The 14110-nt window shown below is 40.5% G+C and overlaps 1 protein-coding gene across 6 annotated transcripts in view; it reads right to left on the bottom strand.

Annotated features, from left to right (window-relative positions):
• LOC139550172 (caytaxin-like) overlaps positions 1-13845 on the bottom strand; it is a 34786-nt gene extending 20941 nt beyond the window's left edge. For 2 of the 6 annotated variants that reach the window (XM_071360866.1, XM_071360868.1), the window contains exon 1: positions 12827-13845. Coding sequence is in view for 1 of the 6 variants with exons in the window: in XM_071360868.1 (XP_071216969.1) it covers positions 12827-12828 (2 nt within the window). In the remaining 5 variants the exon portion in view is untranslated. The remainder of the gene's footprint in view (positions 1-12826) is intronic. The other 4 variants (XM_071360863.1, XM_071360867.1, XM_071360864.1 and 1 more) reach the window with 3 other exon arrangements.
• Between the last annotated feature and the right edge of the window lie 265 nt (positions 13846-14110).

Below are 14110 nucleotides of genomic sequence, written 5' to 3'. Positions count from 1 at the left end.
TACTGGCAAAGCTGGTAAACTTAATAAATACAAGTGATACTGGCAAGGCTGGTAAGCTTAATAAACACAAGTGATACTGGCAAGGCTGGTAAGCTTAATAAATACAAGTGATACTGGCAATGCTGGTAAGCTTAATAAATACAAGTGATACTGGCAAAGGTTGGTAAGCTTAATAAACACAAGTGATACTGGCAAGGCTGGTAAGCTTAATAAATACAAGTGATACTGGCAATGCTGGTAAGCTTAATAAATACAAGTGATACTGGCAAGGCTGGTAAGCTTAATAAATACAAGTGATACTGGCAATGCTGGTAAGCTTAATAAATACAAGTGATACTGGCAATGCTGGTAAGCTTAATAAATACAAGTGATACTGGCAAAGGTTGGTAAGCTTAATAAATACAAGTGATACTGGCAATGCTGGTAAGCTTAATAAACACAAGTGATACTGGCAAGGCTGGTAAGCTTAATAAATACAAGTGATACTGGCAATGCTGGTAAGCTTAATAAATACAAGTGATACTGGCAAAGGTTGGTAAGCTTAATAAATACAAGTGATACTGGCAAGGCTGGTAAGTTTAATAAACACAAGTGATACTGGCAAGGCTGGTAAGCTTAATAAATACAAGTGATACTGGCAAGGCTGGTGAGCTTAATAAATACAAGTGATACTGGCAAAGGTTGGTGAGCTTAATAAACACAAGTGATACTGGCAAGGCTGGTAAGGCTGGTAAGCTAAATAAACACAAGTGATACTGGCAAAGGTTGGTGAGCTTAATAAACACAAGTGATACTGGCAAAGTTTGGTGAGCTTAATAAACACAAGTGATACTGGCAAGACTGGTAAGCTTAATAAACACAAGTGATACTGGCAAGGCTGGTGAGCTTAATAAACACAAGTGATACTGGCAAGGCTGGTGAGCTTAATAAATACAAGTGATACTGGCAAGGCTGGTGAGCTTAATAAACACAAGTGATACTGGCAAGGCTGGTGAGCTTAATAAACACAAGTGATACTGGCAAGGCTGGTGAGCTTAATAAACACAAGTGATACTGGCAAGGCTGGTAAGCACAGTCTGGAACTTTTTCCTTTTTTCCAAGACACACACAGAGAGAGAGAAATAATAAACAATGTGGTGGCAATGGGTTCAAAGCACAACTAAAACGAGTAATTTCCTAACTCTAGTCTAGGGCGTTAGTGCACGTCTCTCCATTAAGTAGGACTGCACAGGAAGGCCCGGGACTAGAGCTAGTCATTTCCATACCCTGCGGGAAGATGACAAACACATATAAAACATCTAAGGATGATAGAAAATATGATAAAAATAATCAGAGACTAAAAAACAGAATCAACTCATGATGTGACCCTTCACATTGTGCTTAGGGCAAGGATATTACAATGATAATGTCCTCTTCCAATGGAACAACTCACAGGTCCTTCTGGACAACACACACTGTCCTTGTCATTGAACAGAGTTCGGTACCAGAGACACTACATAGTGCACTACCTTTGACCAGAGCTCTATGGGCCCTGGTAAAAACAAGTGTACTGGAAAGGGAACCACATCATTTGGGTAGTGTAAGAGGGGTTACCGTCTGAGCTTTTGTCTACCTTTATTTAATAGATCATGTAATCAAATCACAATAAGCTGTGGTTCAATCTTCATTCAGTACAGTACAACACAGTCTATTTACTGACAGGGTGCACAGTGATGTAATGTTGGTGAATCATGCCCTGTGCTCAGCTGAGGGTAGTCATGTGTGGACAGAACATCAGGTGTGTGACATAATGTTTCAGGGAGGAGACGCCATATAAATACATTTAGAATGGTATTATACTGTACATATTGCCTATGGAATCAATCTATACTGTACATATTGCCTATGGAATCAATCTATACTGTACATATTGCCTATGGAATCAATCTATACTGTACATATTGCCTATGGAATCAATCTATACTGTACATATTGCCTATGGAATCAATCTATACTGTACATATTGCCTATGGAATCAATCTGTACTGTACATATTGCCTATGGAATCAATCTATACTGTACACATTGCCTATGGAATCAATCTATACTGTACATATTGCCTATGGAATCAATCTATACTGTACATATTGCCTATGGAATCAATCTTTACTGTACATATTGCCTATGGAATCAATCTGTACTGTACATATTGCCTATGGAATCAATCTATACTGTACATATTGCCTATGGAATCAATCTATACTGTACATATTGCCTATGGAATCAATCTATACTGTACATATTGCCTATGGAATCAGTCTTTACTGTACATGTTGCCTATGGAATCAATCTATACTGTACATATTGCCTATGGAATCAATCTATACTGTACATATTGCCTATGGAATCAATCTATACTGTACATATTGCCTATGGAATCAATCTATACTGTACATATTGCCTATGGAATCAATCTATACTGTACATATTCCCTATGGAATCAATCTGTACTGTACATATTGCCTATGGAATCAATCTATACTGTACATATTGCATATGGAATCAATCTATACTGTACATATTGCCTATGGAATCAGTCTTTACTGTACATATTGCCTATGGAATCATTCTATACTGTACATATTGCCTATGGAATCAATCTATACTGTACATATTGCCTATGGAATCAATCTATACTGTACATATTGCCTATGGAATCAGTCTTTACTGTACATATTGCCTATGGAATCAATCTATACTGTACATATTGCCTATGGAATCAATCTATACTGTACATATTGCCTATGGAATCAATCTATACTGTACATATTGCCTATGGAATCAATCTATACTGTACATATTGCCTATGGAATCAATCTATACTGTACATATTGCCTATGGAATCAATCTATACTGTACATATTGCCTATGGAATCAATCTATACTGTACACATTGCCTATGGAATCAATCTATACTGTACACATTGTCTATGGAATCAATCTATACTGTACATATTCCCTATGGAATCAATCTTTACTGTACATATTCCCTATGGAATCAATCTGTACTGTACATATTGCCTATGGAATCAATCTTTACTGTACATATTCCCTATGGAATCAATCTTTACTGTACATATTGCCTATGGAATCAATCTATACTGTACATATTGCATATGGAATCAATCTATACTGTACATATTGCATATGGAATCAATCTTTACTGTACATATTGCCTATGGAATCAATCTTTACTGTACATATTGCCTATGGAATCAATCTATACTGTACACATTGCCTATGGAATCAATCTATACTGTACACATTGTCTATGGAATCAATCTATACTGTACATATTGCCTATGGAATCAATCTTTACTGTACATATTCCCTATGGAATCAATCTTTACTGTACATATTGCCTATGGAATCAATCTATACTGTACACATTGCCTATGGAATCAATCTATACTGTACACATTGTCTATGGAATCAATCTATACTGTACATATTGCCTATGGAATCAATCTTAACTGTACATATTCCCTATGGAATCAATCTTTACTGTACATATTCCCTATGGAATCAATCTTTACTGTACATATTGCCTATGGAATCAATCTATACTGTACATATTGCCTATGGAATCAATCTTTACTGTACATATTCCCTATGGAATCAATCTTTACTGTACATATTCCCTATGGAATCAATCTTTACTGTACATATTCCCTATGGAATCAATCTATTACTGTACATATTGCCTATGGAATCAATCTATACTGTACATATTGCCTATGGAATCAATCTTTACTGTACATATTGCCTATGGAATCAATCTACGTACTGTTACACTATTGCCCTATGGAATCAATCTATACTGTACATATTGCCTATGGAATCAATCTATACTGTACATATTGCCTATGGAATCAATCTATACTGTACATATTGCCTATGGAATCAATCTATACTGTACATATTGCCTATGGAATCAATCTTTACTGTACATATTGCCTATGGAATCAATCTATACTGTACATATTGCCTATGGAATCAATCTATACTGTACATATTGCCTATGGAATCAATCTTTACTGTACATATTGCCTATGGAATCAATCTATACTGTACATATTGCCTATGGAATCAATCTATACTGTACATATTGCCTATGGAATCAATCTATACTGTACATATTGCCTATGGAATCAATCTTTACTGTACATATTGCCTATGGAATCAATCTATACTGTACATATTGCCTATGGAATCAATCTATACTGTACATATTGCCTATGGAATCAATCTATACTGTACATATTGCCTATGGAATCAATCTATACTGTACATATTGCCTATGGAATCAATCTTTACTGTACATATTGCCTATGGAATCAATCTATACTGTACATATTGCCTATGGAATCAATCTATACTGTACATATTGCCTATGGAATCAATCTTTACTGTACATATTGCCTATGGAATCAATCTATACTGTACATATTGCCTATGGAATCAATCTATACTGTACATATTGCCTATGGAATCAATCTATACTGTACATATTGCCTATGGAATCAATCTATACTGTACATATTGCCTATGGAATCAATCTATACTGTACATATTGCCTATGGAATCAATCTATACTGTACATATTGCCTATGGAATCAATCTATACTGTACATATTGCCTATGGAATCAATCTATACTGTACATATTGCCTATGGAATCAATCTATACTGTACATATTGCCTATGGAATCAATCTATACTGTACATATTGCCTATGGAATCAATCTATACTGTACATATTGCCTATGGAATCAATCTATACTGTACATATTGCCTATGGAATCAATCTATACTGTACATATTGCCTATGGAATCAATCTATACTGTACATATTGCCTATGGAATCAATCTATACTGTACATATTGCCTATGGAATCAATCTATACTCTACATATTGCCTATGGAATCAATCTATACTGTACATATTCCCTATGGAATCAATCTATACTGTACAGTTTGAGATGTAGCTGAGATGTCTCAGTGCATAATATTTGTCTACAGACATGGCTTTGTTCCAAACGCCACCCTATGCCCTATATAGTGCACTACTTTTGACCAGTAGTCCTTATTGTTGTGTCGTATGTCTGTCTGCATTCAACATACTGCTGGTAGTCCTTATTGTTGTGTCGTATGTCTGTCTGCATTCAACATAATGCTGGTAGTCCTTATTGTTGTGTCGTATGTCTGTCTGCATTCAACACAATGCTGGTAGTCCTTATTGTTGTGTCGTATGTCTGTCTGCATTCAACATACTGCTGGTAGTCCTTATTGTTGTGTCGTATGTCTGTCTGCATTCAACACAATGCTGGTAGTCCTTATTGTTGTTTCGTATGTCTGTCTGCATTCAACATAATGCTGGGAGTCCTTATTGTTGTGTCGTATGTCGTGTCTGACATTCAACACATACTGCTGGTAGTCCTTATTGTTGTGTCGTATGTCTGTCTGCATTCAACATACTGCTGGTAGTCCTTATTGTTGTGTCGTATGTCTGTCTGCATTCAACATACTGCTGGTAGTCCTTATTGTTGTGTCGTATGTCTGTCTGCATTCAACATACTGCTGGTAGTCCTTATTGTTGTGTCGTATGTCTGTCTGCATTCAACATACTGCTGGGAGTCCTTATTGTTGTGTCGTATGTCTGTCTGCATTCAACATACTGCTGGGAGTCCTTATTGTTGTGTCGTATGTCTGTCTGCATTCAACATACTGCTGGTAGTCCTTATTGTTGTTTCGTATGTCTGTCTGCATTCAACACAATGCTGGTAGTCCTTATTGTTGTGTCGTATGTCTGTCTGCATTCAACATAATGCTGGTAGTCCTTATTGTTGTGTCGTATGTCTGTCTGCATTCAACATACTGCTGGTAGTCCTTATTGTTGTGTCGTATGTCTGTCTGCATTCAACATACTGCTGGTAGTCCTTATTGTTGTGTCGTATGTCTGTCTGCATTCAACATACTGCTGGTAGTCCTTATTGTTGTGTCGTATGTCTGTCTGCATTCAACATAATGCTGGGAGTCCTTATTGTTGTGTCGTATGTCTGTCTGCATTCAACATACTGCTGGTAGTCCTTATTGTTGTGTCGTATGTCTGTCTGCATTCAACACAATGCTGGGAGTCCTTATTGTTGTGTCGTATGTCTGTCTGCATTCAACACAATGCTGGTAGTCCTTATTGTTGTTTCGTATGTCTGTCTGCATTCAACATACTGCTGGGAGTCCTTATTGTTGTGTCGTATGTCTGTCTGCATTCAACACAATGCTGGGAGTCCTTATTGTTGTGTCGTATGTCTGTCTGCATTCAACATACTGCTGGTAGTCCTTATTGTTGTGTCGTATGTCTGTCTGCATTCAACATAATGCTGGGAGTCCTTATTGTTGTGTCGTATGTCTGTCTGCATTCAACATACTGCTGGTAGTCCTTATTGTTGTGTCGTATGTCTGTCTGCATTCAACACAATGCTGGGAGTCCTTATTGTTGTGTCGTATGTCTGTCTGCATTCAACACAATGCTGGTAGTCCTTATTGTTGTTTCGTATGTCTGTCTGCATTCAACATACTGCTGGGAGTCCTTATTGTTGTGTCGTATGTCTGTCTGCATTCAACATACTGCTGGGAGTCCTTATTGTTGTGTCGTATGTCTGTCTGCATTCAACATACTGCTGGGAGTCCTTATTGTTGTGTCGTATGTCTGTCTGCATTCAACATACTGCTGGGAGTCCTTATTGTTGTGTCGTATGTCTGTCTGCATTCAACATACTGCTGGTAGTCCTTATTGTTGTGTCGTATGTCTGTCTGCATTCAACACAATGCTGGTAGTCCTTATTGTTGTGTCGTATGTCTGTCTGCATTCAACACAATGCTGGTAGTCCTTATTGTTGTGTCGTATGTCTGTCTGCATTCAACATACTGCTGGTAGTCCTTATTGTTGTGTCGTATGTCTGTCTGCATTCAACACAATGCTGGTAGTCCTTATTGTTGTTTCGTATGTCTGTCTGCATTCAACATAATGCTGGTAGTCCTTATTGTTGTGTCGTATGTCGGTCTGAATTCAACATACTGCTGGTAGTCCTTATTGTTGTGCCGTATGTCTGTCTGCATTCAACATACTGCTGGTAGTCCTTATTGTTGTGTCGTATGTCTGTCTGCATTCAACATACTGCTGGTAGTCCTTATTGTTGTGTCGTATGTCTGTCTGCATTCAACATACTGCTGGTAGTCCTTATTGTTGTGTCGTATGTCTGTCTGCATTCAACATACTGCTGGGAGTCCTTATTGTTGTGTCGTATGTCTGTCTGCATTCAACATACTGCTGGGAGTCCTTATTGTTGTGTCGTATGTCTGTCTGCATTCTACATACTGCTGGTAGTCCTTATTGTTGTTTCGTATGTCTGTCTGCATTCAACACAATGCTGGTAGTCCTTATTGTTGTGTCGTATGTCTGTCTGCATTCAACATACTGCTGGTAGTCCTTATTGTTGTGTCGTATGTCTGTCTGCATTCAACATACTGCTGGTAGTCCTTATTGTTGTGTCGTATGTCTGTCTGCATTCAACATACTGCTGGTAGTCCTTATTGTTGTGTCGTATGTCTGTCTGCATTCAACATACTGCTGGTAGTCCTTATTGTTGTGTCGTATGTCTGTTTGCATTCAACATAATGCTGGGAGTCCTTATTGTTGTGTCGTATGTCTGTCTGCATTCAACATACTGCTGGTAGTCCTTATTGTTGTGTCGTATGTCTGTCTGCATTCAACACAATGCTGGGAGTCCTTATTGTTGTGTCGTATGTCTGTCTGCATTCAACACAATGCTGGTAGTCCTTATTGTTGTTTCGTATGTCTGTCTGCATTCAACATACTGCTGGGAGTCCTTATTGTTGTGTCGTATGTCTGTCTGCATTCAACACAATGCTGGGAGTCCTTATTGTTGTGTCGTATGTCTGTCTGCATTCAACATACTGCTGGGAGTCCTTATTGTTGTGTCGTATGTCTGTCTGCATTCAACATACTGCTGGGAGTCCTTATTGTTGTGTCGTATGTCTGTCTGCATTCAACATACTGCTGGTAGTCCTTATTGTTGTGTCGTATGTCTGTCTGCATTCAACACAATGCTGGTAGTCCTTATTGTTGTGTCGTATGTCTGTCTGCATTCAACACAATGGTGGTAGTCCTTATTGTTGTGTCGTATGTCTGTCTGCATTCAACATACTGCTGGTAGTCCTTATTGTTGTGTCGTATGTCTGTCTGCATTCAACACAATGCTGGTAGTCCTTATTGTTGTTTCGTATGTCTGTCTGCATTCAACATAATGCTGGTAGTCCTTATTGTTGTGTCGTATGTCGGTCTGAATTCAACATACTGCTGGTAGTCCTTATTGTTGTGTCGTATGTCTGTCTGCATTCAACATACTGCTGGTAGTCCTTATTGTTGTGTCGTATGTCTGTCTGCATTCAACATACTGCTGGTAGTCCTTATTGTTGTGTCGTATGTCTGTCTGCATTCAACATACTGCTGGTAGTCCTTATTGTTGTGTCGTATGTCTGTCTGCATTCAACATACTGCTGGGAGTCCTTATTGTTGTGTCGTATGTCTGTCTGCATTCAACATACTGCTGGGAGTCCTTATTGTTGTGTCGTATGTCTGTCTGCATTCAACATACTGCTGGGAGTCCTTATTGTTGTGTCGTATGTCTGTCTGCATTCAACATACTGCTGGTAGTCCTTATTGTTGTTTCGTATGTCTGTCTGCATTCAACACAATGCTGGTAGTCCTTATTGTTGTGTCGTATGTCTGTCTGCATTCAACATAATGCTGGTAGTCCTTATTGTTGTGTCGTATGTCTGTCTGCATTCAACATACTGCTGGTAGTCCTTATTGTTGTGTCGTATGTCTGTCTGCATTCAACATACTGCTGGTAGTCCTTATTGTTGTGTCGTATGTCTGTCTGCATTCAACATACTGCTGGTAGTCCTTATTGTTGTGTCGTATGTCTGTCTGCATTCAACATAATGCTGGGAGTCCTTATTGTTGTGTCGTATGTCTGTCTGCATTCAACATACTGCTGGTAGTCCTTATTGTTGTGTCGTATGTCTGTCTGCATTCAACACAACGCTGGGAGTCCTTATTGTTGTGTCGTATGTCTGTCTGCATTCAACACAATGCTGGTAGTCCTTATTGTTGTTTCGTATGTCTGTCTGCATTCAACATACTGCTAGGAGTCCTTATTGTTGTGTCGTATGTCTGTCTGCATTCAACATACTGCTGGGAGTCCTTATTGTTGTGTCGTATGTCTGTCTGCATTCAACATACTGCTGGGAGTCCTTATTGTTGTGTCGTATGTCTGTCTGCATTCAACATACTGCTGGGAGTCCTTATTGTTGTGTCGTATGTCTGTCTGCATTCAACATACTGCTGGTAGTCCTTATTGTTGTGTCGTATGTCTGTCTGCATTCAACACAATGCTGGTAGTCCTTATTGTTGTGTCGTATGTCTGTCTGCATTCAACACAATGCTGGTAGTCCTTATTGTTGTGTCGTATGTCTGTCTGCATTCAACATACTGCTGGTAGTCCTTATTGTTGTGTCGTATGTCTGTCTGTATTCAACACAATGCTGGTAGTCCTTATTGTTGTTTCGTATGTCTGTCTGCATTCAACATACTGCTGGGAGTCCTTATTGTTGTGTCGTATGTCTGTCTGCATTCAACATAATGCTGGGAGTCCTTATTGTTGTGTCGTATGTCTGTCTGCATTCAACACAATGCTGTTAGTCCTTATTGTTGTGTCGTATGTCTGTCTGCATTCAACATACTGCTGGGAGTCCTTATTGTTGTGTCGTATGTCTGTCTGCATTCAACATAATGCTGGTAGTCCTTATTGTTGTGTCGTATGTCTGTCTGCATTCAACATAATGCTGGTAGTCCTTATTGTTGTGTCGTATGTCTGTCTGCATTCAACATACTGCTTGTAGTCCTTATTGTTGTGTCGTATGTCTGTCTGCATTCAACATAATGCTTGTAGTCCTTATTGTTGTGTCGTATGTCTGTCTGCATTCAACACAATGCTGGTAGTCCTTATTGTTGTGTCGTATGTCTGTCTGCATTGAACATACTGCTGGGAGTCCTTATTGTTGTGTCGTATGTCTGTCTGCATTCAACATACTGCTGGGAGTCCTTATTGTTGTGTCGTATGTCTGTCTGCATTCAACATACTGCTGGTAGTCCTTATTGTTGTTTCGTATGTCGGTCTGCATTCAACACAATGCTGGGAGTCCTTATCGTCCTCTGTTGATTTTAATGTTACGTTGTTAATGTAATAGGATGTCACCTCTAATATAGTAGAATAAAAAAGATGAGCTGTCATCACGCCCAGAAAAATGATTTTGTGTGGAGGTGCTGACAAACGGCGAATAAACTATAAAAACAAAGAGAGTCGCACACTCCACCTCCAATATAAACAATTGATTTCCCAATAATCCTGTAGCAGCATAGGGGGGTTGGTGGCAATGCAGTGCACTTCTGAACATATTAGTTTCCCCTCTACAGCAGGAGATTACTGTGTGTGCACTCTGTGCACTCTGTTCTGTCTGTTCTATCGGTTCTGTCTGTCTGTTCTGTTCTGTTCTGTCTGCAGTGATGTCATTGGCTCAGCGGCCCAACAGTAGCTAGCAGTTCATATGGCCTGCAGACATTAACACTACGTAGTCAGAGGTATGACCTGCAGACATTAACACTACATAGTCAGAGGTATGACCCTGCAGACATTAACACTACATAGTCAGAGGTATGACCTGTAGACATTAACACTACATAGTCAGAGGTATGACCTGCAGATATTAACACTACATAGTCAGAGGTACGACCTGTAGACATTAACACTACATAGTCAGAGGTATGACCTGTAGACATTAACACTACATAGTCAGAGGTATGACCCTGCAGACATTAACACTACATAGTCAGAGGTATGACCTGCAGACATTAACACTACATAGTCAGAGGTATGACCCTGCAGACATTAACACTACATAGCCAGAGGTATGACCTGCAGACATGATCACTACAGAGTCAGATGTATGACCTGCAGACATTAACACTACATAGTCAGATGTATGACCTGCAGACATTAACACTACATAGTCAGAGGTATGACCTGCAGACATTAACACTACATAGTCAGAGGTATGACCTGCAGACATTAACACTACATAGTCAGAGGTATGACCCTGCAGACATTAACACTACATAGTCAGAGGTATGACCTGCAGACATTAACACTACATAGTCAGAGGTATGACCTGCAGACATTAACACTACATAGTCATAGGTATGACCCTGCAGACATTAACACTACATAGTCAGAGGTATGACCTGCAGACATTAACACTACATAGTCAGAGGTATGACCTCTAGACATTAACACTACATAGTCAGAGGTATGACCTCTAGACATTAACACTACATAGTCAGAGGTATGACCTGTAGACATTAACACTACATAGTCAGAGGTATGACCTGCAGACATTAACACACTGCTAGAGGAGTTACATCTAGTCAAAGTCCCAAATGACACCCTATTCCCTATTTAGTGCACTGCTTTTGACCAGGGCCCATTGGAGACGCCACTCTTAGTTCCAGATTGTTCAGAATCATTCTACAGCTCTCTCACAGTCCATCTCTCACATGTTACTTATCCTACTGTCTGATTAGATACACTCACACATCACACAGCCTTTTTGTATGGGCATGGGACCATGTGCCTGCCCTATAGCTAAAGAGGGAAAAAAGTCAGGACATTTAAATGATGCGTTGCAGACACTCTCAATAGAGGCATTGATAATATTATGAGACTGTACTGAACAACCAGACTGTAGGGGTGTATGCTGCTACATCTTCATGCCATTCTGATGACGCAGACTCTCAATAGGTACACTGATGATAATATTAGAATGTGCAACCAATAGGGTATGTAGGGAATAGGGAATAGGAAATAGGGAATAGGGAATAGGGTGCCATTTGAGATGCTGACTCTGCCTCATACTCCATGTCAGCGATCCTAACTCTGGTTGATGAATAGAAAAAGACATTGTCTCTGCAATTTGAACCAGATTAGCTGCATGTAACGATACATGAAAGGTCAGCTGATTGATATAGAATGGGATCAGGACTAGACTCATTGCTCCAGAGTACGTCATCATCATCATTATATCATCGTCGTCATCCTCATCCTCATCAGCCTCATCCTCATCAACCTCATCAGCCTCATCATCCTCATCAGCCTAATCCTCATCATCATCCTCATCAGCCTCATCCTCATCATCATCCTCATCCTCATCATCCTCATCCTCATCATCCTCATCAGCCTAATCCTCATCATCATCCTCATCATCCTCATCAGCCTCATCCTCATCGTCATCATCCTCATCCTCATCATCATCCTCATCGTCATCTTCATCCTCATCGTCATCATCCTCATCACACAGAACAGTCCTAGAACTGAACATTCTGAACACTCTAAGGAAGCACATCACTAACTGAGGTAAAAAAGGCAGTAAAGACAGAATTATTGTAATTGGCCTCATATACAGTAGTCGAAACATAGTTGAAACATAGTTGAAACATAGTTGAAACATAGTCTGTGCTCTTGCCAACTCCATTGCTGTCATTGTCAAATCAAACCTTGACATGACAATGAGTGGCACGGAGTTAACATGATAATACAAACATATTGGCACTCAGGCTAGTAGAACACAGTAGAGTATAGAACACTCACATTTAACAGGAAGTTCTCTGTCTCCTGTAGCTGACTCTGAATGTCTCTGTTTTCCTTATTCTGTAAGGCAGTGACTTCCTCTTCCTCCTCCCTGTAGTCAGGGAAGCCCAGGACAATCCACAGGTAATGCTAGGTGATGAGATCAGGTGAGGTCAGGTGAAGCATGCTATGTGTGCCAACCAGGGGCTCTGGTCCAGGCTCCAGCCCTGTTCGTCTCAGCTCCAACCCTGGGAGTTTGGGACCGCTGCAGGCAGAGAATGGCTCCCTGTGGACCAGATGTGGTGCTCCCTGGTGAGAGTGGGTGGGTTGGAACTACAGTCTATGGTAGGAACATACACCTCTGTTCTGTTCTGCAGAGCTCCCTACTCCTAAAATAACAGTTTCTCATCTTGTCCAGTTGTGGTGGGAATAAACATTACTCTCCATGTAACCCAGGTTGTGTTGTGATGATCCATCTGTGGCCCTTCATTTATAGCTGGATCTCCTCCCCATCTTCTTCAGAGTTCACACACGCTAGAACACACACACACACACACACACCCCGTCCTCAGCTGTAATGCCCAGGCAGGCTCTCTAATCCCGCTGTGATGACATCATGGCTGCGGACGCTGTGTGATGGGGGATTATGTAATCTCACCTGCTTGATTCCCACATATTCTTCCTCTGTCTCTTCTTCGTCTTTTGTCTGTGTGAATCTGATCGACTGGAGTTATAATATACAGCCTGTGGTAGTACGATCTGGTTGGTTTTGTCTTCTATGAGCGTTTATTCCGGCCTACGTCCCTAGTTTTTCACATACGTTTATCCCTCACAAGCTGTTAAAGATGGATGATTCTTCATCCACACTCTTCCGTGGCAACAGCATCTCTCTCTCTCTCTCTCTCTGCCCTCCTCTTTCAGCTGCTCTCTCTCACTTTTTAATAAAGTCCTCCTCCACATAATTCCGCTCCCTGCTCTCTCAACATTCTGCCTGTGCCACTGATGCTAGCATTTGTCCTCAACTCTCCCTCCTCCCCTCTACTCTCCCTCCTCCCCCTTTTGTCTCCCTCCTCCCCTCTACTCTCCCTACTACCCCTCTTCCCCTCTACTCTCCCTCTTCCCCCTCTACTCTTCCTCCTCCCCCTTTTGTCTCCCTCCTCCCCTCTACTCCCCCTCCTCCCCCTCTACTCTCCCTTCTCCCCCTCTACTCTCCCTCCTCCCTCTCTCCCCCTCTACTCTCCCTCTTCCCCCTCTAATCTTCCTCCTCCCCCTCTCTTCTCCCCCTCTTATTTCTCTCAGTACAGT

The sequence above is a fragment of the Salvelinus alpinus genome, chromosome 23 (assembly GCF_045679555.1).
Source record: "Salvelinus alpinus chromosome 23, SLU_Salpinus.1, whole genome shotgun sequence".
NCBI lineage: Eukaryota > Metazoa > Chordata > Actinopteri > Salmoniformes > Salmonidae > Salvelinus > Salvelinus alpinus.
The sequence above is the reverse complement of the archived record's forward strand: the minus strand, read 5'-3'. Positions and strand labels throughout refer to the sequence as shown.